At 44.2% G+C, this 24,619-nt stretch overlaps 1 protein-coding gene across 3 annotated transcripts in view; it reads right to left on the bottom strand.

The window, feature by feature from the left end:
* Positions 1 to 10,028: 10,028 nt before the first annotated feature.
* The window catches only part of TMEM196 (transmembrane protein 196), a 463,985-nt gene continuing 449,394 nt past the window's right edge, over positions 10,029 to 24,619 (bottom strand). For all 3 annotated transcript variants that reach the window (XM_069648478.1, XM_069648477.1, XM_069648479.1), the window contains one exon: positions 10,029 to 10,634. In XM_069648478.1, coding sequence (XP_069504579.1) covers positions 10,536 to 10,634 — 99 coding nt within the window. In that variant the 3' untranslated portion in view covers positions 10,029 to 10,535. The remainder of the gene's footprint in view (positions 10,635 to 24,619) is intronic.

The following is a 24,619-nucleotide window of genomic DNA, read 5'->3' as shown; positions in this document are numbered from 1 at the left end:
GGAAGCAGTGCAGCGAGCCTAAGTGGAGGAAGCGAAACTGGTTAAAAATAGTTCATAAAGGTTGCATTAGATGGGGCCATAGCGGCAGGGCAGCTAGTAGGATCGGCAGAGCGTAGGGCGGTTCAGGTCGACGTGTAAGCAGCACCGGTATGGGTAGGTGAAAACAGTTGGGCAGGTGGGCATCAGCCCCAGTATCAAGGAGAGCTTCCAGGGAGGTTTCCGCAAGGTAGAGGTTTTTTTTTTTTAGGGGCTTGGGACCGCGGGAAGGTTTTAGAGGAATGGGGCTATGAAGAGGAAGAACAGTGTTGGACATGCAGGTGATTGGGTCATTCTTCAAGAGAGTGCAGAAGTCAGCAATAATTTAGTATACACCAGCAACAGGTGTATCCTTATCCCCAGGGAGGTCCAGCCCCATACACCCAGTTGTATGGACAGCTACTCTGGACAGCTCCTTGTGGTGCACCAATGCCCTTTGCCTTGCCTGTTCCCCCACCATCATTTCCACAGTTGTTAGCTCCAGGCTCCAGCAATGTGCCATCTTATGCAGTGCATCAAGGACAACAGCAGGGTCATCAGATACTGAACAGTAATGCTGTGCCGAATGGCACTGTGACACATTGCCATGGGGCCACAGTGGTTGGAGGAAACCCATTTGTTTTTCCAGGGAAAAACAAATATCCAGATTAGGACAGCCCACAGAGAGCCTTAGCATGCCCAGTCCTTTCGGTCACTTTCAACCCAGAAGAGGAACCCTTGGTGGGTGTGGCAATACAACATACATTTTTATAGGGGACACAAGTGTGACTAAATCATGCATTAGTGAGGGAGGATTCCCTTTGTCAGGCGAGGTTATGGATGTGCAGGGCTTCTCTGGGGGCTTCTCTGGGGCAATTAAATCAGTTCCTTTTCTGAAATAATTACCCATTAAGGTAGGGGACAGAGAGGTGTGGGCCCCACTTTTTGTACTCTACTCTGGCCCTGATTGATTTATTGGGAAGGGACATTCTGAGTAAGCTCATCATGACCATCTTGTGCACTGAATGGTGTGTGGTGTGCTCTATGCCCGATTTGTGTACCATGAGGGTAATGATGATTTTACACAAATTGGGCATTGAATTTGGAGCAAGAGGAATACCAGTGGCCCCTGATTTATTCATAAATGTATCACAATACTAATCAGTGCAGAGCCACAGGTTGCTAATAAATATTGTTGAGCACCTTCTGAATTTCTGTTTAAGCTTGCCCAACCCCAAGAAATAGTTACAGTAACAATCATCATGCTTAACATAAAAGGGGTTCTAGTGTCAAAGGACATGATTGTGTTGATAGCAGTTGAATCTGATAATGGGGAGTGGTGCACAGTTGTGTGCATTGATCCTACCATACCAATGAAAGATATTTCAGATGAGGACATTTTTGAGAACAAATAAAACAAGGGGGAAATAATATTGTAAGTGTGTGTCCCTTGTGAGATTATTATACACTATACGCACCTAGCCTGTTCTATGTTACTGGTAGGGACTGCTCTCTCATTTGCTTTCGAAGATTTGTCCCAGGTACCTGACAAACTGTGGATGAGTAATCCACATGACGTAGGGCTTTTATGTAGTGTTTCACCAATACGTATCACACTCACTCCTGGCACTGTGTTGCCTAGAGTTAAGCTGTATCCCTTATCAAAGGTAGCAGAGGAAGGGATTTATGACACTATAATGGCCCTTCTGGGTAGCATCGAATTCACCATGTTACACAGCTATCTACCCAGTGAAAAAATCAAAGGGGGCTGGTTGGAGGATGATTTAGGATTTGCACCACGTTAATGATATGGAACTGGCAGAGTTCCCGGTGGTTCCAAACCCCACTACAATACTTTGTTCTATACCTGTTGAGGCAACCCATTTTACTGTGGCGGATTTGAAGAATGCCCTTTTCTCAGAACCCTTGCCCCCGATTCACAATATCTCATAGCTGATTCCAACATAGATGTCTTTCTCAAGATTATCGTGAGTCCCAGACTATTTTTAACATGGTTTTACATGAGGATTTAGGAAATATTGATGTCCTCAGTACCATTATTCAATATATGGATGATTTGTTGGTGTGCACTACAAGCGAAGAACCATGCAGGGAAGACTCAATTGCTTTGTTACCACTGTTGGCTGACAAAGGATACAAGGTGGACAAAGTCGCAATACTGTTAGCAAGAGGTGTTGTATTTGGGTCAATTGATTTCAGTGAACAGCAAAAGAGTGACTCCAGAACGCGCAGTAGCAGTGTGCGCTACACCCTCAGCCTGTGACGGTTAAGGATATGCAAATATTTCTCAGTCTGTGTAACTACTGTAGAGCATGGATCTTTGACTGCACATCATATATTAGACCATTGCTCCAGGCCCTCAAAGAAGCACAACGGATGAAAAACATTATTATTGGGACTGATGAAATGGTTACCAGTTTCCAGGAGCTGAACATTTGTATCTCTACCGCTCCTGTATGGCAACTCTGGACTATACTAAATAGTTCTATCTTTTTTCACCTTTTAATGGCCAGATGATGACCACAGTTTTATGCAACACAGCACTAAGGGCCATAAACCCCTAGCATATTCCATTGGCATGCTGGACTCTGTCATGCAAGGACAGTTTCCATGTGAATAACTGCTGGCTGCTGCTGATTTTGCAATTGTGAAGTCTGCTACTATTGTTATGGGGTGTTCATTGATGCTGTACATAGAAAACACTGTATTTTCAATACTGGAGAGGTCCGAATTCACATGGACTATGCAAAGGACTTCTGAGTATGAAGTGAATCTCTCAAACCCATCGATTCACATTGTTTGTTGTAAAACAGTGAATCCGGCCACCTTTATGACTGAACCCATCACTGATGATAATGAAGCGCATGGCTGTGTTTCATACAAGGGTTCTGAGGATGACATTCCACAAGCACGTGACTATGCTTTAGATGACAGAGAGGTGTTCTCAACTATTGAACAGGAGACAGGTCAGCGACATACTGGGGCAGCAGAGATGCGACTAGTTGATGGGGAGTACAAGGTTTTGTGCAGTGAAGGTTACCAGGCCATTATTCATCACAGGCAGTGAAATTGATTGCTCTCATTGAAGCAATTGAGGCAGAGCAATGATGCTGAGTTATAATTTATTCTGACTAGATTACAACAACTGTTCATTCAGGGTTATCGAGATGGATGTGAAGAGGCTTTTGTAGAGCAGATGTGTCCCCAGTGCAGCATGAAGCCCTGTTGGGTCAGTTCATTCAGGTCCTTTTTACAGCCCATGCTTGCATCAGTCATCAAGGAAAGGATCTCCTAGGTACAAAGGATGAGCTGGCTCAAACAAAGGACCCAAATAAGCCACATATGGTTAAGATTGAAAGGCCTATATACCCCCCAGGAACCCCCACCAGATTCAGAGAACTATACTGAACACTGGGTGGGTTTAGCAGTGACGTGGATTTTATATATCTTGCGTGCACCCCATAGAAATATGCACAGGAAGGGGGGAGTTTACATCATTTGAGTAGGACATGCATCCACAAGGATGTAGCAGATAGAAAGCAGATAGAAAGTGAGAAAAGCAGAAATTAATTAATGGAGGATAAACTAAAGTGGGAATTTTGGGATGCATGTTCAAATCAATGCCCCTCCCAAATGATTTAGATTGGAGAAATTATATTAATACGTGGAGAATGCATAAAGGGTGGTGTGGGGGCATTGAGGAAGCAACTGGTGAGAGACACATGTATTTCGGAAGCCTATATAGGGGCGAATTATCCATTTGCTTTTGAACAATTATGTAGAAATGTGAGTAGCTAAATGGGAAAGCGTCTGTGTCCCAGTATGAAGGCCACACTCATGGGAGCCAGGGCAGAGTTGCCAAAATATGAACTCAGATTTAGGACACTAGCGCCCCCCAGAATAATGGTAATTCGATTTGAACGACCAGATGTCCAGAAATAATACTCTTAAATCCTTCACGAAGTGGAGGATTAGCGGGACACCAGGTCTGCCTATTGGGAGGGGTAACTGATACTGGGGGCAGCTGAGAACAAGTTCCATGATTTGTATCAGGTAGAGCAAAGGGTGAAGCCAAGATTGCAGTGGGGAGTCATGATGGTAGTGCTGGCATGTCTGGGATGAGAAAAGAGTTGCTTTGCTTGCAAGGACCAGGCTGACCTCGACGTTATCTGCCGAGTTCATGTTGGCGCCATTTAAAGTTTAACCAATTACCTTGCAGCATTTCTAGGTGAAGAGACTGTCATCCATAAGTGGAGGAGATGGAGGAGAAAATGACAACCAATTGGAGATGGGCCTAAATGTGACTTTTAGCATGTGAATAAGCAGCAGCAAATGAGTGTCAGGGAGGAATATTGTATATTGAATGCATCATGAATGATGATTTGTACGTTTATAAGATGAATTTCACTTTGAGGATGAGAGAGAGCTCTGTGGCAGTGGACTTATAATATACCCTGTCACCCATTCCTTTTTGTATACAAAATGAAACTTTTGTACTTCTTGAAAAAAGGTGCACCCAGCCTTTTTCCCTGGTGGGTTGTTTTTTGTATGTTTGGCTGTTGTGGAGATGCCCTACAATAGTATGGGATAATGTTGTTGTACAGGATGGCAGATATATCGCAAGGTGCCAAGTGAGAACATACCTGTTTTGAAAAAACACGCAAATGTAAACACGCAAACCAGCCATTGTAAAAATCCTAATGTCTTATTTAATCATGTGGAAAAATCAGTTGCTATAATGAACTGAGCTGTTAAGTAGAATTCTGCTCTCTAATTGTAGCATAATGGCAATATTCTAAAAAGGTTCATTTCAAACAAGTTTTTGCTCACGTGTATTGCATAATTACAGCGCCCCATTATAGTTAATTTGCATAGCTAGTTCCATAGAAAACGCAAAAACTGAATGAATTGCCAATAACTTTTGATTCGCATGATGGATTTGGCTGATATTTTGCAAACAAAAAGCTTGTAGGAAAGATTTGTTAAAATAAAAGTTATTAAGAAAGCAAAAAACACTGTTTTCGGCCTACTCCTATTAATTTTCCCATAGAGAAAACGTCAAAATTTCAGCCCACGAAAATAACTTGGGCATTACTCCGGAAGGAGTCTGGGTTATTCCATCCGGTAGTTGTTAAAATATTTGACAGGGACAGGGGTGCCCCCTTCTCCCAGAATTATAACTACATATGTATCCCACAATGCATCAGAGAGGCTTTTCAGCCACCATTGTTTTTGTTTTGCTCAATGCGAGCGATAAATGTTGTTATTCTGGGTTAGCCCAAAACGAAAATTGGAAAAAAGCCATTTGGTGGGGGAAAAAGGATGAAATGGCATCAGGTTAGAGGTAGGGAGGGGGAAAGAGGACACCATGTGAAATTTGGACATTGGGGCGGGGGCCGGTGTCCAAGTTAAAAGGTTGAACATTTTTTAATAACCACAGGAATAGCACAACAACCCACAGGATAACCGTGGTTACAATAGAAGACCTGATCGGAATTAAAGTGCATCATATTTAATGGCGAGTGTTTGGGGGGAATGGGAAAGTGCTAGGGAGGGGAAAAGGACCTGGGGCTGGGTTGGTGGGAGCATGGAAAGAAGGGGGGGGGGGACTTGCTGAGTGCCTGGGAAGGCAGGGAAGAGTTTTGCATTTTGCCAGCGTTTATAGTTAACCATGGGCATGTGCAGTACATTGCAATTACTTACTGCGGGTGTGGGAAAAAATGTTTTTAAAAAAGAGTTAAAAAATTAGATTAATTTTTAAAAAGCGAACTTTTTCTGCTACAGTCAGGTGGGGGTTATGGGTGTGGACGAAGGCTATGGCTAGTGGGTTACTTTAGGGAACCTAATGGTGCAATATTGAAAATGGCCACAGCCGAATGGACCCGGCTAGTGGGCCACAAGAAACCCTATTGGGGCAACATGGCAAATGGCCATGACTGAAGGCCATGGCTCATGTGCCCAAAAGAAACCTAGTGTCGTGTCCATGGCCAAAGGCCATGCCTAGTGGGCCCATTTAGTAAACCTATAGGAGCAACATGTAGAATGGACACGGCTGAAGGCCATGACAAGTAAGCCCCAAAGAAAGCTAGTGGTGTGGCCACAGGCAAAGGCCATGGCTAGTGTGCCCCAAAGCTAGTGGGCTGCCATGGCTGATGGTCATGGCTAGTGGGCCCCAAATAAAGTTATTGGCGGCACATGTACAGTGTACACAGCAGAAGATCGGGCCAATGGTCATGGCTGAAAGCCATGATTAGTGAGCGGGAAAGAAATGACATGTATAGTAGACACGTATAGGACATGTATAGTGGCCATGGCAAAAGGCTGTGGCTACCTAGTGGTTCAAGAAGAAAACTATTGGGCAACATGTATAGTGGACATGGCCAAAGGCCATGGCTAGTGCTCCGTAAAAAACTATGGTATAACAAAACACTTGAAATTTATTGAAAAAACATTAGTGAAGGCACAGATAATTTGCACAGATTTAATGCGAACAAAACCTTGAAAGTCAGCAGATGTGGAAAGTCATGACCGGCTCAACTCGGCGCGTTCCTGTTGGAAAACCCGAGAGCACATACATATTTTAAGAGTGAACAACATACAAAATGTCATTATGGGGGAAATGGCATTATGGGGGACATCAACGGGAGCCTGTCGAGTTATGCTGGCCTTGACTTACCACATCCGTTGAATTTCAAGGGTTTTGTTGCATTCAATCTGCATAACAGTGAAGTGAGCTGGAGAATGAGAACCAGAAGAGCAACAACATTGTTGATCAAGTCAAGATCTAAGTAGTGAAAGGGAGATAGGTGAATAAGACTCAGGAGAGAGCACTACTTTCCTCCTCTTCCACCTTAAAACCTTCTTCCTGCTCTTATCTGATGTTCTCTTAACCCTGCTCCTGCTTACTCCCTACTCTTCCTGATATTCCTCCTCAAAACCTTGTTAGCCTGCTACTCCTCTTCTCCTTTTAATGTTTCCTCTCTATCTCTTCATTCTCTTTTTCCTCCAACAAATTACTCTCCTCTCTTTCTTCCTTCTTCTGCCACTTCTCTCCAGACCTCTTTATGGTTCTGGATCCTCTCTATTTTTGGCTCCTTCTCTGAAACTCCAAATTCACACGCTTCAACTTCCTAGTTCTACACTGCCAAGCTCCCTTAAAATGCTTTCCTGGGAACTGACCCTTGTGTAGAGCGGGGTTGAATAGCTTCATCCTCAGTGGCTGGAGAGACCATGTGACCTATATGGCCATGCTCTGTGACTGATATTCTGTAGTACTAACACTTTGGGGAACATCTTCAAAGAGACTGACCACAATCTTAACATGTTCTTCTCAGTGAATGTGATGTGGCTGCTGTACCCTCTATATGCTTTTGGCGGATAGATCCCTGAACCCCATTTTCATTGTGGCCATTGTACACTTGCCAGTTGTTCCTCCCCATGTACTTGCGTGATTTGAATGACACCTGGCCTAGTAGGATCGTTTGTCCGTCCTCCCTCTGTTTCCCCTCCATTGCCTCGTCGCGCCTTGAAACACTTGTGTATAGGCGCGTTACAAATACCATATCATATCAGATCATACACAACAGGTCAGGATACATTTGGAAGGAGAGTCGACGATTACGGAAGCATCAGGAAAAACAAACTAGAAGCATTTGATGTATTTGAAGAATTGGAAATTCAGGTGTAGAAGCAGCCATCCAAACTGGCTGGCCTGCAGCACATCCAATACATATGTTCTGGTCTGACTCCTCAGATTGTCCCTTCAATTCAATAGATTTCAGAGAACTGTGCCTTTTTGGCCCATTATTCTGATGTTGCAACACTCTCCTTTAAACTTGTCATGACTATTAGCTAAGTACGGTACATCTTTGGGCTATGATTGGAGGCACTTGATCACCAAGGCACACACCAGTATTACTTGTATTCGGACATGTATTTGCAATTAGACGAGAAAAACAGTTCCATCATTTCCCATGACCCAGATCAATATTATGATGGGTGAGGGAGCATGGAAACATATTTCAACTCTTTTTGTTTGAAGAAATACAAATATCTTGTGCAGCTATACCATCACAAAAAGAGGTACCACAGAGAAAGCAGTGAGTGGTGACATAATAACAAAAGCGTGTATTGAATGTGAAACGGACCACAGCTTTTGAAATGAACAATATATACGAAAGCAAAATGCCTGTGTGTATTCTCTTGCCTCGATTCCTGCAGCTCTTCCCCCCTATTTTACTAGCGTGTTTGCCATCCTTCTGTCTCTCTCTCTCTCTCTCTCTCTCTCTCTCTCTTTCATACCTGTCCTCCCTCTGCCTCTCCTTTGTTCCCTCTCTCTTTCTTTCTCTGAAACGTCCCCTGTGATATTTCTGTTACAAAAATACATGTTTATAGTGTGTGATATTTCCCTTCTAAGTAATAGGCATATTATATTTTCAGCAATAAATGCAACCTTTTTAAACACTGACAAAAACAGCATTATATATTATGCCAGGATAAATTGATGTGGCTGAAAAACTACACCACCTACACTGGAAAAACAACACTGGAATACACAAAACATAACGACTGAAAACGGGAACTTCTATAATATCATACTTTGGGCCTCATTACAAGAGTGGCAGAATGGGTTAATGGTGCCGCAAAAGGATGCAGACCCGTTAACACCATTCCGCCACATTATGAGGTCCCCTCGTGGGACCCGGTAAGTAACGCCTGGTCAGACCAGGCGTCCTTACCGGGTCCCACAAGGGGTGAGGGAGCAAACAACGGGCCATTCGTAATCGGCCCATTGTTTGCTCCCTCTCCCATTCCCATTCAGCCCTATGTGGGGTGAAATGGGAATGGGTAAGGTCTGGGTCCGGGTTCCTGGAGGGAGGAATTACCAGGCCCTACGAACTCATTCTGGGAACCCGGACCCGGATCCGATTTTGGCGGCAGTGGCATGGCTACCGCCAAAGTTGTAATGAGTCCCTCTATGTTTGGATATGCTCACTGTCCAGCACATTATGATTAGTTGCACAACTTAAGGGCATCATACTTTCCTCTATCTATATCTTTCCCATGTGATGAATGGCACCCCAAAATGTGCTCAGGTAGAATGGCCCCCATCTACTGACCACTGAATGAGACACCTGGAGAACTGGGCACAACCCTCAACATGACTCAAGTACTGTAGCAGAATTCCAGCCTAATATTCTGAGCACAATAAGGTGTACAACAGGAGCTACCAATACGAGGACATTTGGCATTTCTTTAGATTGTGCACGCTTGTGCTGCACTGTATCACACATGTTACGGTATGTACACACATTCGTTCTACTATGGTTTGCAGTCTGCACGTTGTACTGGGTATGTCTAAGCAGCCATTGCAGCTTCTCAGCACAGTAAAAAGCAGTCAACCTTTTACACTGCATTACAAAATCTGTGTAAGATCTGAGAACGCTTGAGTTTGTTCTCCTGCCTGTCATAATCTCTGACACTGTATATCACTGTCCCACTCTTCTTTGCATGTCACCATACATGCTGTGTAGATAGAGTCATTCACAGAAGAGTGGGGCAGTCATTATTTCATGTATGGATATATGTGCTTTGGGAACAGAAATCATGGTGAATCTGCCCTCTCTGGTTCTGGAGCCCATTTGCTTTTCTATTCAGTCTGTCCGACCAGGTGGTTCAAACAGACTCACTATGTTTCTAATAGGAGGTGTTGCTCTTGCTATACTTGTCTACCCTACATCCATTTATTTCGTTCTCGACTATTTATTCGTCAAGCACACAGGTGTTGGCGTAATCTGTTTGGAAACGTGGTCATTTCATTGCCAGAGTTGTAAAGTACATTTGATTAATTCCCCACTAAAATGAAAATTACCCGTGGCAATTAAGAAACATTAATATAGAATTCCAATTTGAAAAAAAAATAATCTTTTCATCAGCTCTAGAGAATGGGAAACACTTGTCAAGTATTTTGAAAAAAAACCCTGAAGGATGTCTGCGATTATATGCATATTTATTTCTAATCTTTTATGAACAATTTACAAAATATACTTCATTCACAAATAGTAAATATATACAGTTTAAGGGAAACAAGGCATTATTGAAAGCATTCAGGACAGATTCAGTCTTTAAAAAAGGCATTGTCATTGTACTAGCATTCTCAGAACTTGTCATTATTTTACACATTCGCAATTCTAGCCTTTACAAGTCTAACTTACATGCTTTTAAAAACAATTGCTTGTGCATTGTCATAATAAACGTGTTATCTATTATACTATGAAAAATTATAATTAAAGCAGTTAATAAAGTTTGTTTAAAATATGGCAACACTCCCTGAATCCCTTCATCCCAAAAATGCAAAATATATAATTTCAGAATCCAGAAAGTGCAAGTCAAACTGCTTTAACAACTGTGTTCTCATATGATGCCATCCAGTGAAGGGTGTAGAGGACGCTTCAATAGTGTGTTTCAGTCTTTCAGCATCTTCATTAAACAAAAAATGTCTACCAATGGTGGATTTGATCGCTGGATACGATGTGGTTGCATACTCTCCCATTGTAAGCAAACTGCGGGCCTCCGTTCAATATACTGTCAGGTAGTTCCTGTCAGAAAAATTAATGAGCACACCGTTTTAATAGTAATACAATTTAATTGGCATTTTTAATGAAAGGCAACATGGCATGTTTCTGTCACAGCAATAATTTGTTCTTGCAACATCAGGAAAGGACTATGTATAAAAGACAAACATACATTTCTGTAATTACATTGAGCAGCAGCCTCCTACTGATTTTTTATTAGCTATCAGAACAAGGATTAAAATGCATGTGTTGGCCATGCCACTGGACTGTGAGCTGCAGTGCTCTGACAAATACCTAACCAGTGCTGCACGAGAAATGCGGATGAGAAAAAGCAAAATGCTGAAACGAGGTGTGGTTGTCCTGACAATCTTGCAAAATGTCTGTCTTGGGTTGATTAAGTTATATATAACATAAGATCTCAAGTAAAGGGGCCACAAGTTCATCGAAGTAGGGACATCCCTTGTGATTCAATATTAAATTCTATTGGTCTGATTATCGTATTTAGTGACATGAATCAGAAGGGTTTTAAAGCCAGCAGAGGTCACCACAAGTGAATCAAGCCCTATAGTCACCTCAAAAACGAATTGGTGTGTCCAAAGCTCTACACTCTTATCCATAAAGATTTTTTTTAAAAATTCAGTACATTGATATTCAATGATCATAAGGCACTCATTAGATAGATGATGTCAATTTAATTTAATTTCAAGTTCAATTTCAATTTTATGGATAGCCAATGCGCGTTTGTACCAGAAACAACAAGGTCTTCTTCCAGGCTAATCAATATCAATCAAGGTCCAAAGAAGAAGTTACACTCATACAAATCACACATAAAACATATTCAATACATTACCAGATATTGACATATTGAAATTTCACATTGATTGGTGTATGCATATGTAGATTCAATAATAACCACATTACAGAACCAAAGATGGTTCCTGGGGGTTCATAGCGCTATATAAATGCACAAAAAAACAAACAAACAAACAAAGAGGGTTTTAAAGTTTGGGGGAAAGACAAAATATCCAAAAAATGCTAATGTTAGTTTAAATGACCCCTAAGTCATATTCGTATAACAAATAGCACTTCAAAGAGCTGTGCCAAACCCAGTGTCTTTCAACTGCACCAATTTACTAAGAGCATCACATGCTCATACATTCATCACCAGCACAACCTATATATAGCCTAATATGAATCTCCCAAGCTTCTTAAAATCAAAGGACAAAACCAGTCCTGCGACATGCAAGGCACAACCAACTATGAAGTCTCATTTACCTGTGCTACCTTTATATAACATAGCGTCCATCCTAGATGACACATCGACTCAGTTGTCACAAATTACCTTAAGATTACTTAATTGAGCGGATGCCCAAAATAAAACTTTGCAATTGCGATTTTTTAAAAAGCTGCAACACTATTTGTGTGTGAAAAGGAGACATTTTCCCAAAGATCCTGTAACCATATATTATCAATATTCACATGTTACACTCTATGAGTTAACTATCTCTCCAAAGCAATGGAGGGCTAATCAAGATACAGGGCCTCATCACGAGTCTGGCGGTAACCCTTAAATGCGGCGCTATTACCACCGCATTTAAGGGTCCACCAGATTATGGCTTTGGCGGATTTCCCTCCAGCTCTGAGCTGGGGGGAAATCCACAGCAAAATTGCCAATTTTTTGGCACAATTACCGCCGGCAGGAAATCCGCCGGTGGTAATAGCACAAATTTTCCCCATTGGGCCCAATTGGGAATGAGGAATTCCCAAATGGGCCCAATGGGGAATGGGCAATAACCCTTCCGCCAAACCCGTGATCTGGCGCTAATAGCGCCGGGGGGTTTGGCGGTAGGGCTATTAGCGCCGGCTCCAATAGCGCCGGCGTTACCGCCCAACTCGTGATGAGACCCACAGTACAAATTACAAATTACCTTAAGATGACTTAATTGAGCGGATGCCCAAAATAAAACTTTGCAATTGCGATTTTTTAAAAAGCTGCAACACTATTTGTGTGTGAAAAGGAGATATTTTCCCAAAGATCCTGTAACCATATATTATCAATATTCACATGTTACACTCTATGAGTTAACTATCTCTCCAAAGCAATGGAGGGCTAATCAAGATACAGGGCCTCATCACGAGTCTGGCGGTAACCCTTAAATGCGGCGCTATTACCACCGCATTTAAGGGTCCACCAGATCATGGCTTTGGCGGATTTCCCCCCAGCTCTGAGCTGGGGGGAAATCCACGGCAAAATTGCCAATTTTTCGGCACAATTACGGCCGGCAGGAAATCCGCCGGTGGTAATAGCACAAATTTTCCCCATTGGGCCCAATTGGGAATGAGGAATTCCCAAATGGGCCCAATGGGGAATGGGCAATAACCCTTCCGCCAAACCCGTGATCTGGCGCTAATAGCGCCGGGGGGTTTGGCGGTAGGGCTATTAGCGCCGGCTCCAATAGCGCCGGCGTTACCGCCCAACTCGTGATGAGACCCACAGTACAAATTACATTTATTCCAGAGCGCAGATGCTGTATCTCCAAAGAAACTAATATCTCCTAAATGTCAAGTCAATTCTAGCAGAACAGTCCAATTCAGTTAAAATGCAACCTTAAATCCATACTCCAATGTTCATAGGTTCTGTGGAGAAAACACACAATAAAACGAAACCTACAGTCAGTCTATAGATTGCTACCTGATTAAAATTGCGTATTTACTTAAAGAACGATTCTGATGCACAACTAATTCTTTTAGCTTTTTTTAAAAAACAACATAGATATAACCCAATTGTTCTATTTATCCAAAATCACCCTATGCCTTACACTGACCATGAATTCCTCACCTATATTCACCGCAATTGCCGGCCGTGCGACATTCCACATCTCAACACACCAAACACTAAGCTGCCATGTTGCGGTGATTGTTTCTTTTAACCCCCGGCTGATGTCAAACGTTTGTGATGTTGCACGCTAGGCGTCTGACGTCACAAACCATTAACATCATTAGACTTGCACACAAAGCATTCTGACCAGCACGCAACGTATCAAAAATTAGTGCTACAAAGTCCATTCACAACACTTGCCACCTTTATCATAATGTACATGATTCCAAGCTCATCATACCCTAATATTTTAAAGTGTAGAGCAAACCTTAACCCCTCACTTTAATAAACTCTTAATGAGGGGCTACGTGTTTATTTGCACAACAAAATCCCTACTGCTGGCTAAAATGTATCCCTTTCATTCACACAACCTTGGTTGTGGTGGTGGTTGCAATCCATAAAGTGTGCATCAGTAATCCTTATAATAGTGCAAAATCTGGTCTCTCTTTTCCATATGCTGGTAAATCCAAATCCAAGGCAAGTATGTGCCAATGCTGTTAAAAGATTTGGAATAGTCTCTTAGTCTCCACTGAATATTTGGCACTCACGCGCACCTTTTCAAAGTCTGACTTTTTCTCAGACTTAGGTTGGAGTACATTTCTCTGATTTAGAGCAGCATTCTTACTTCTGGCTGATGTAAGTATATCGCTTGTATACCCACATTCAATAAATCTCCCATCCCGAACCTCACATTCTCTTTTGAATACCAATGGTTCACTACAATTCCTCCATGCCCTGATATTTTCCCCAAGTGGTATATTCTTAATTACACTTGGTTTATGGCAACCACTTGACAACAGAACCAAATTTGCCCAAATAGGTTTTCTGACTGTTTTAGATATGATCATACCATCTTTCGCATATCGATGTCCATCTAAGAAATCAATTTCAGTTGCATGGGCTGTGCCTGTAAATTGAATACCAAAGTCATTGTTGTTCAAAAGACTCACACATTCTATTAAGGTAGACTTGTTAGCTTGCTATATAAGAAAACATCATTGATGTACCTAGCCCAACATTTTATACATGATGTAAATAAGTGTTCCGAAAATACATAAGTATCTTCATAGAAACCCATAAATAGGTTGACCAACAGGGGTGCATAGTTTGCCCCCATGGCCACACCTCACGTTTGCTTAAATAGATATCATTGTTAAACAGAAACACATTATTACGTAATGTAAAAACCATCAATTCTTTCAACAATGTTATATGCAGGACATACAATGCAGATCATTTAGCAAAAGTGCTAAGGTGTGGTCTATAGATGTATACAGTGCCTTGACATCCAATCGTGCCAGGAAAAAATCTGCATCCCAATCAAAATGTTCAAAAATGTATAATAGATGCATGGTATCCCTCGAAAACGCTGGTAATTTAGGAGCTTACTTACACAAAATCACATTTGTATATTTAGAGTACTTTTCCATTATCCAGCCTATGCCACTAACTATTGGCCGTCCTTCTGGTATGCTGTCAAAAATCTTATGTGTCTTAGGTAAGAATTAGATTGTTGGAAATCTCTAATTTTTGAATGTCAAATATTGTTTGTCTTCATCAGTAAGGAGACCTGGCATAGCCCATTTGTCAACCAATATATTAAAATAATTTTGATGAACTGTCTCTACAAGGGGTACAGTTTATAATGTTGAAAAACAAGATGTCAGGGGTGATCAGGATATCTATCATAAAGTGCTTAATGCATTAAAGAATATTCTCATCTAAAGAAATTTTGAGTGTTGTTGTTAATACAGCAACCTGATCTTCATACACATAGGCAATGGCTCCAACATGTACCAAAGAAGTATATCTGGTCAAATCAAATGCTATGGAAAGTACTTTAAGAAAATATAAGAAGGTTCATGTCTATATATATAGCACCATTTTAATTTTTAAAATTCTCATTGTCAGTAAAAAGAAAAACTAGGCTAGACATGTCAGTGAACAAAAACAAGTGGCCCAGATATGTGATGTCATCAGTGATGTCATCAATGACATTTGTGATGTCATCTTTCATGTACTGGGTGTTTGTCTTAGCAGTGCATCGTAATGGTGCAAGTTATGGTTGCTTAGTAGTCACATTTGAAAAAACATGCTTTTAGGTCCTTGCCAATGCTCCTTACACGACTGCTGGAAATCCGCACATGATTTATTTTTTCGTGTTAAAATGTACGTACTTACAATAGTCATATAACTTAGCCCCCACTTGACAAAATCCATTCACACAAACACTCAAGGTTGGGTCTATACTCTTTCTGAAAACTTGTGTCCACATTCGTCGAATGGCAACAAAGTTATAAGCCATCTAAAAATGTGTAAACACCCTCTCTAATTTTGCCTCCTCTTGACAAAATCCCATCAAACTTTGCAAAAACATCTTTTTGCAAACTTTTTTGCAGGTTCTTCAAATGGCAGCACATTTATAAGCATTTACAACATTTTGGGACCCCCTCTAATTTTGTTCCCTCTTGACAAAACAGCACCACACGTTCCAAAACCATTCAGTTTCATTGAGTGGCACCAACGTTATAAGCCATCCAAAAGCTGATTTTCACCAACCCTGCAATACACAAATAAGCATAGATTTAAAACTGTTGTGCATGTAAACTTCAAATAACCATCCCAACATTTTACAACCTCTAATTTGTGTACTAAAATAGCATTCCCTAACACATACTGCGGCTGCATTTTTTTTTAAATTTTTATTTTGTTGTTTTTCGATACAAAATATCTTTACAACAATTCTTGATATTATTTCACGAGTTTACAAAGTTTTTTTTAAAAACAACATAATACCCTAAAAATATCAGAACAAAGATAAAAGTAAGTCCATAACCGTGGTGTTTTGCTAAACTAAAATCAGCAAATAAAAAAAAAAAAGAAAAAGGAAGAACCATATTTACAATCTAAATACAATAATAAACAAGACATCATCACATTATCGCAACTCCACCAATTGTGGGCTATGTAACTAAGTTTGGATCAATGATTTCTCCATTGAAATAACATAATTTTGGTACATTCATTCATCTATTGGATTCACTAGGATCGTGTTAACTAATCACAATGGTCGTTCGCCGCTCCTTTTATGCTAGAATTTTTACACTTTAAATTCTTATCAAATTCATGCAACAATTGTGTTAGATCGATGATCATAGACATTTGATAGCCCCACATACATTGTATCCAGAGCATTTCACTTTGGTAGGCTGTTGTTACATTTTGATATTTCAACAAGTTGGTTTGCCGTGCTTTTGCAAAGAAGACGCAATGTATGACAAGATGTCTTAAAGGTTCTTTTGAGAATTACTACAAAATCTACATCCTTCTCTTCTAAATCGGAACAGTTGAGCCATTTCTTAATACGCTCTAAAGTTGGAAGTAAGTTGAATTTAAACCTCATATACAATGTGCGCATTTTATGGCCAGGACACTGGCCCTCATTACGACCCTGGCGGAAAGTGACTGACCGGATCGCCACAGCGTAAATAGCGTTTCCGCCATTGCACGAAGGAGCAAAGTGCGGCCCATTCCGACCCATCGGGCACGAGCACCACGGCATGGCGGAAGTGCAAAGTCCGCGATGGCGGAAATGACCCCAAAACGGCCCACACCGCCGCCGTACGGCGCCCTAGGTGCAATACCGCCACCCATCACAGCGGACACCGCAGTGTGCGCCTACCGGAAAGTACGGTGACCGGAAATATACGGAAACGGAAGTTAAAACATGGGCCCGGAACGGGAAACATCCCGCCGTACACCTATAAAACCACTAAAACCACACAACCACTAAAATCACTACCCTGAGACACACCCCAACCCGTCATCCACCCTAGCGAAACCAAGAAAAATGGGAAAAGTAGCGAAGAAAGCGTGCGACCGCAAGCGGCAGGTCCACTTCTCCCGTGAGGAACTCACCGTGCTAACAGAGACCCTCCAGGAGAATGCTGCCGTCGTCTTCTGCACGCAAATGACCAGGACGGCACTTGCAAACAAGAAGGCCATATGGGCTCTGGTGGCACAGCGGGTAAGTGCGGTGGGGACCGCACCCCGCACCCCACAGCAATGCCATAAGCGATGGGACGACCTGCGGATACGCATCCGCAGCATACTCTCTGCCAACCGCAACATTGCCACAGCCACCGGGGGAGGTCCTGATTCACCCATCAAGTTGACCCCCTGGGAAGAAATCTGTGCCTCCACCATCGGAATGGAGAGCATAGAGGGAGTCGGAGGGATGGAGAAAGGAGTGCAGACATCCGAAGATTCAGGTAGGTGGCCCAAATAAAACAATGCCAAATCCACAAAGTCCATCCATGTGAAGTACCATGCGTCCACATAGTGCAACAGAAACACATGTCCAGGAGAACGGCCACACACATCGGCCTGATAGCGCACGTTAAAACCCACAATAAATACATAAATAATTAAAAACCCCTAAAACACGCACTACACGTGCAGCAGGCACACCCTAACTGCAGGCTGCCAAACAACTGCACCCTCACTCCACACACAAATGAAAGCACCTCCAAGGCCCCGACACAAATCACCCTCAGGTACCACCCCAATGCATGTGATACAATGCCATTCCAATTCCCACAGACCCATCAATAACCCTCGCCCTCCTTTACTCCACCACAGGGTCCGATCCAAACGACGAGCTTCAGGACACCCCTACCAGCACACCTGCAAAGAGGGCCAAGACCAACGGCCAAAGACCCTCCACCTCAGCTGCACGCATCAAGACACGGCAGCAGCACAAATCAGGTGGCAGCACAGAGGAGGGAACATCAACAGGCACCCCAGCAGCCAGCATGCCCACAACACCACCACCACAGGTCCCCCCAACGGATGCCACAGAAGGCACTGCCTCCGGTGGCAGCAGCACCATAGGTGACACCCCATTGATGGCAGCATGCTCCGACACAGAAGACGGGGATGTCGAAGTCAGATCCATCCATGACCTGTCCCAATACCCCTGTCTGTCCCATCCCGTACAACATGAGGATACCACGCAGGGGCACCCACAAGACGACGACTGGCCATCCCCCACAAGCCCTGTGGCAGGGCAACATGAGGACAACAGCCCCTCTGTGACACCCCCGCAAATGGCCATGGCCCAGCAGAGGCAACAGTCCCTCGACCAGTTAATCGTGCAACAGCAGCAACTGGCCACGCTCCTCAAGGACCATGCCGATGAATGTGGGGGCACTAAGGCAGACATAGAAACATCAACTGAGACACTTAGGGCAGAAATGGAGAGGAGTACAGAGACACTAAGGGCACAAATGGAGAGTAGCACCGAGAGCTTGAGAGTCCAAATGGAGAGAAGCACCGAGAGCCTGAGGGGGGAACTGCATGCGACGTCCAAGGACGTATGTGCCGAACTTGCCGCAGTGCGCCGTGTGCTCACTGAGCTCTCGCAAACCCTTAGGGACATGCATGGACGTGAGCAGGCAGAGACATCATCCGTTGCAAGTTCCGTCCAGGGCAGCCCCCAACGTAGATCTGGGAGGAACCTGCGCTCCACAGGCAGGGGTGCCCCTGATACCCGCAGAGGGGGCTTGCAATAGCGACTGCCCACTGACAATGAGCATCTTTGGACACTGGTGTTCGGGGGGGAGGTAGGAGGGTGGAGGGGGTGTGTTGGGCTCACTTGGGTGGCGGGTCGATAGGGTGTACAACATGATATCACATATGCCATAAAAAGTGCACGATCAACCAATGAGATGTGTGGACATTGATCTTTGTGTACTAGGCCATCATAGGCGTACAGTCCATATTGTGCATGTCCCAGACACACACAGTGCCACGAGTCCCGTGTCCATGTATCAGCCACCAGGCGTGAGTGCTAGAAGCATACATCAATGAGATGCTGACGAATGTCACGGCCCTCCGGTGCCTCGCAGACTCCTTGAGGTGCTGCCACATCCCCACCCTCATCATGACCATCATCAGGTGCTTGCAGTTCTGCGTCAGGGGGCATGGGCACATTTCTACGTACGCACATGTTGTGGAGCATGACACATGCCATCACCATCTTTGCAACCTTCTCATGGCGGTACAGGAGTGCCCCGCCAGACCTGCTGAGGCAGCGGAAACGACCCTTCAGTAGGCCGAATGCCTGTTCAATGACTACACGGGTACGTGAGTGGGCATGGTTGTAGTCCTCCTCATGCTGGTCCCGTGGGTTCCGGACTGGTGTGAGGAGCCATCTCTTCAGTGGATATCCAGCATCACCTGTATGTGGACGAGAAACGTATGATGTGGAATGCCATTGCTACGTACGCACACCCCCCCCCCCTTCCTGCCAGGTCATTGCCGAATCACATACCCCACATTATCATGCATGTAATGAGACTCACCGAGTAGCCAGGATCTGTTCCCTGCGTGTCGCTCCATGTAGCGTGGTATTGTAGAGTTCCTCAAGACCATTGAATCATGGGTTGATCCAGGGAATCGGGCACAACAATGTGTAATGATCCTGTTGGAGTCACACACCATTTGTACATTCAGAGAATGAAATTGTTTTCGGTTGCGGTACTGGGCCTCCATGGCATGTGGGACGACCAATTCCACATGGGTGCAGTCGATGGCACCAATGCAACCAGGTATGCCGGCAAGTGCATGGAATCCCACTTTTGTGTTGGTAATTTCCTGCTCCGAGCGTGGTAGGGAGATGTAGTCGTCTGCGTGCTGCAGGAGGGCATCGAGCACTTGCAATAGTGTCCGTGAGAACAGTGGCTGAGAAATGCCATGCAACTGTCCGACTGTGTGCTGGTAGGTGCCTGTGGCCAGGAAGTGGAGTACAGACACCACCTTCAGTAGGGGTGGGATGGCGGTTGGGCTGTCTATCATGCTGACAAGGTCAGCCTGTGTCATGTCCACAATGGCGGCTATGGTGTCCCGGTCCAGACGGTAGAGGGTGTGGATCTGCTCATCAGTGAGGTTGAACGGATGTGCTCGGAGGCGTGGGATTGCGGGCTGCCTGCGTGGTGGTAGTGGCTGTGCTGGCGGCCCTTGCTGGCCCTGCCTTGGCCTCCTCCTCCTCCTGCGTCTCCTCCGTGCGGCCGGTTGTAGTTGGTGTTCGTCTTCTTCTTGGAGTTGGAGTACTTGCAGTGCTATCAGGTCCCCCAGGGCCAACATCGCGAGTCCTGCCGGTAGCATTTCGGTGTGGTTGTGGGAGGAGACTGCCTGTGCAATTTATGTGTTTTCAGGCTGAATGGCCTCCACCTGTGGTGATTCATTCCACCTGTGCAAACTGCTCTCCCCTTTGGCCGAGCACGTCCCGCGCACAACGCTGCAATTCGTGGAATGGCATCTTGCTATTGCAATCATGTATTTGTACCCGATGGCCGTGTAACATTGGTTGATATGTTCATTCTGCTGTTGTCCCATTGTTTCACATACTATCTGTGCAGTCGCGAACAGAGTTGTGAAGGGTCAGTGGAACGTAGTACTCGAGTAACGGTGGACCCTCATGCATCACTGTACCGAGGTTCACCGACGGGCGGGGCGTGCCATTTGTGAGTGAAGGCAGTTGCCATTTTCACACACAGCCGCACTAGATGGATTAATTTGTGATTTCAAGCGGCCACAGATGCCTTTTCGACGTGATGTTGCAAATGAGGAATTCGGAGGGCGGCGCTTTCGGTTTTCAGCTAGCGGCGAGGAAATGCCCACAGGTCTGACTGCAAATATAACGTACTATTGTACAATGTCCTTGAGACAGGGGCCATGGCGAGAATGCAATGATTGATATGAATGGTTTGGGATGCGCAATAGCGACGTGGGCGATGAGGCCGGACGTTCCCAAATACATGTTACTTCACTACACTGGAATTACGGGCTGGGGCACTGTGGATTTTGCAGGCTGCATAACGCACAGACTCAATGGATATTTCTAATGTTATGTGAGTAAATATTCAGGCGTTTTAATACCGGGATGAGGGAATGATGAATGGATGCATGGGCAGATGATTTGATACAGAGTTTGCCATGTACAGGGCTTCTTGGAATCTGTCCGCCTCCCCTGCGCTATGTGATGCAGGGCTGCCATAGTGGGACCATCGTCTATCTGGCCTTGTTGAGCCCTCCCTGTCTCGACGCGCCTTCAGACACTTGTGTCCATGCACGTTACCAATCCCATCAGATGGATTCTGTATTCACAGACGCATGCACAGGTACACTCGTTTGTGATGGTGTTTACACCTCGATATAGATAGTTATGAGTCGCAAGTGGTTTTGGGGTGGTGATGATACTTTGGAGTGGGCTAGCATGCATATGGCTGTGGATTTAGTGTGATCATTGCAGTGAGTTGTTGGAATGTAGTACTGATGGCCATTCTGTTCTTTTTCTTTTCTTCTGGTTGACAGGTATCTCCTCCCCTTTTGCCACTGCCATCTGTATGCCACTCCTGCAGATGGGTTTTACTCCCGACACCTACTGCTTCGTGTTAATCAGTGGAGCAGCATTACGATCTTATGGGACGATCGCCAATGGGCCACATGCCCTTACGCAGTACTAGTGGCTCGGAGCAACATTTCGGCCTTTCAGCTGGACTAGTGCCTCCCCATTGGGACGGCCCTGCGGTTCTGTGCGCTTCCATGTTGCCTTTTCGTACGTGAATGTGGCTCTGTGTACCATGAGGGAACAGGGCGTCACACAAGTAGTGGCTGGTCATTTCTTGCGGATGCAGCCCACAATGGTGAAATGTGTTTTGGAGTTCATGGCCTGATGGCTGTATGGGCTTGGTGATTTTGATGTGCATTAAATTTCTATTCTGATTTGGCCCGTGTAGCGTTCTTCTTTGCAAGTGATGTGGCATATGCCTATTTGGGGGGCGATGTATTGTGAGGAGATCTGCACTGGGTTCCAGCTTCGGAGTTTAGTTGCGTGGTACTGTACTGGGCGCGTTTGCCTACGAAGCCCGTGAGGTCAGGGATGGGGGCTGCCAATATGACAGTTTGAATGTTGTCATGCTCAGGGGCGGGGATTGGGTTTTGTGTAACAGATGCCGGTCAGCCAGGTGGACTGGTGGAATGATGTGATTTTCGGAATATTGCTGGTCACAGGTGCTTGTGTTTGCGTGCGTTTCTTGGTGGGGGACTGTGGTCATGTCCATTGGGATGGCTTCTGTATTCGTGCCATCTGTGCCCTGCAGCTCCCATTGGCCCCTGTTGTGTTTCTTTTGTTCGTTGGCATGCATGGGTGACTTGTACATTTCAATGGTTGCATTGTGACTTCATTGCACCTACGGGGAGTTGTACTTTGTGGGCAGGGAGCGGTGTACGGGCACTCAGTGGGGCCGTTTACGGTTGATTCGCGATGCCGTACTTCTCACCATGGCGGAATGGTGCATTCCGCCATGCTTGATGGCGTTAGGTACATGTTCGCTAGGGTCGGAATTGGCGTACCCTTGCGCCATGGTGGTGTTTACGGTTTGGCATGGCGCGCGCGCGCGTGCTTGGTGCAGTTGGCGTTGGCGTTCACTACGGTGTCGCTAATGGCATCGTACTTTGCGGTGACGGGTCATAGTCGCACCGAGCGCTATTCGATGGCGGTATTGCATTTCCGCCATCGTTTTCCGGATTCCGCCAGGGTCGTAATGAGGGCCACTGTCTCAAATATAGCAATAATGGTGACTGTTTATGCCAAAATTTTGCATACTCCTTGTGTGAATTGTATAGCCCAATTTTATCTGAGTTCGCTGCCCAATCATATTGTATTAGTTTTGCCTTTACAACCTGAGGACGTTTTATTAGATCTTCCCTTTCCATGAATAATTGTTCAAGGTTTTCATCACACCTTTTCCCTTCGTCTCCTACCGAAGCCGGATTACCCTTTTTTAGCATTTTTCCAAGATCTTCATAAAGGGAATTTGACAATGGGTCCAGGATTTTTGTATGAGACGCAAGCTTGCGCCATAGATGTTTGGTAGCTAAGGATGTCAGTCCCAATTCATGTATAATAATAGAATTTGGTAATGACATAGGCAAATGTAAAACTTTCTTCCATATTTTTCCTTGGATTTTGTTTAATATAGAACCAATTTCCAAATAGCACAGGTCTAGGCCGTATATGATAATTGCTTCCACTTTAAGCTTGTAGAAATCGATCAATGGAATCATGGAGAAATTACACATTTTTGAGTAAATTAATTTCATTTGTGCGATCAATGGCATCGCTTTGATTGAGATTTTTTTATGCCATTTATCAATTGAATCAGAGTTGTTCAGATTATACCCCAAGTAAATCATGCCTAGAGCACGTGGAATCAAAAGACCCTTTATTTTCCACTGGTATCTTACAATCTTTCGTTTTTTTGAGAATACCAATATATGTGATTTATTCGGGTTTAGCTGGAGGTTGCGATTCTCGCAGAATTCCAATAGACATTCAAGTTTGTTTTGCAGCCCAAACGGAGTAAGATCAAACATTTTCAAATCATCCGCAAAAGCTTTCCAATCCAAGAGAAAGATCCCCTAGTTTGATCGCAAATGAGTTACACATTGACCAAATTGAAGCTATTTCAGATAGATACAGGTTGAACAATGAGGCTGCAAGGTTACAGCCTTGCTTTACGCCTATATAGGTAAAAATGGGTGGTGTTAGCGAGCCTTCCTTATCGATCTTAATCCTGTAACTTGTGTTAGAATGCAACATTATGATCATAGCTATCAAGTGCGGTGGAATATGAATGTCCTGCATCCTTTGCCACAACTGTTGTGTAATTACAGAATCAAAAGCCCCGGATATGTCAACGAGTGCCATATACAATGGCCCATGGCCTTTCTTTCTAGATACTTTCAATAAGTGTGCCAACAGGGTTGCGTTCAACTGTGTGCCCATACCTTTGCGAAAGCCGGTTTGAAACCGCGAAAGAATTTTCTGTTTTAAGATGAAATCATTTAAGTCCTTCAATATTAGGGCAGCAAAGATCTTTGCAGAAATGTCGATTAGGGCTATGGCTCTGAAATTGGAGGGGTCGTTCAAAGGACCCTTTTTGTGTAGTGGAATTATAATCGCGGATAACCACGACTCGGGTACTTTCTTTGATTTAAATATACATTCCAACCTCCTTAAGATGATTTTTGCCCATAGTTTCGGGTCGTCCTTTATGACGCACGG

Source organism: Ambystoma mexicanum, chromosome 2q, assembly GCF_040938575.1.
Source record: "Ambystoma mexicanum isolate Mex_15411 chromosome 2q, UKY_AmexF1_1, whole genome shotgun sequence".
Lineage (NCBI taxonomy): Eukaryota > Metazoa > Chordata > Amphibia > Caudata > Ambystomatidae > Ambystoma > Ambystoma mexicanum.
The sequence above is the reverse complement of the archived record's forward strand: the minus strand, read 5'-3'. Positions and strand labels throughout refer to the sequence as shown.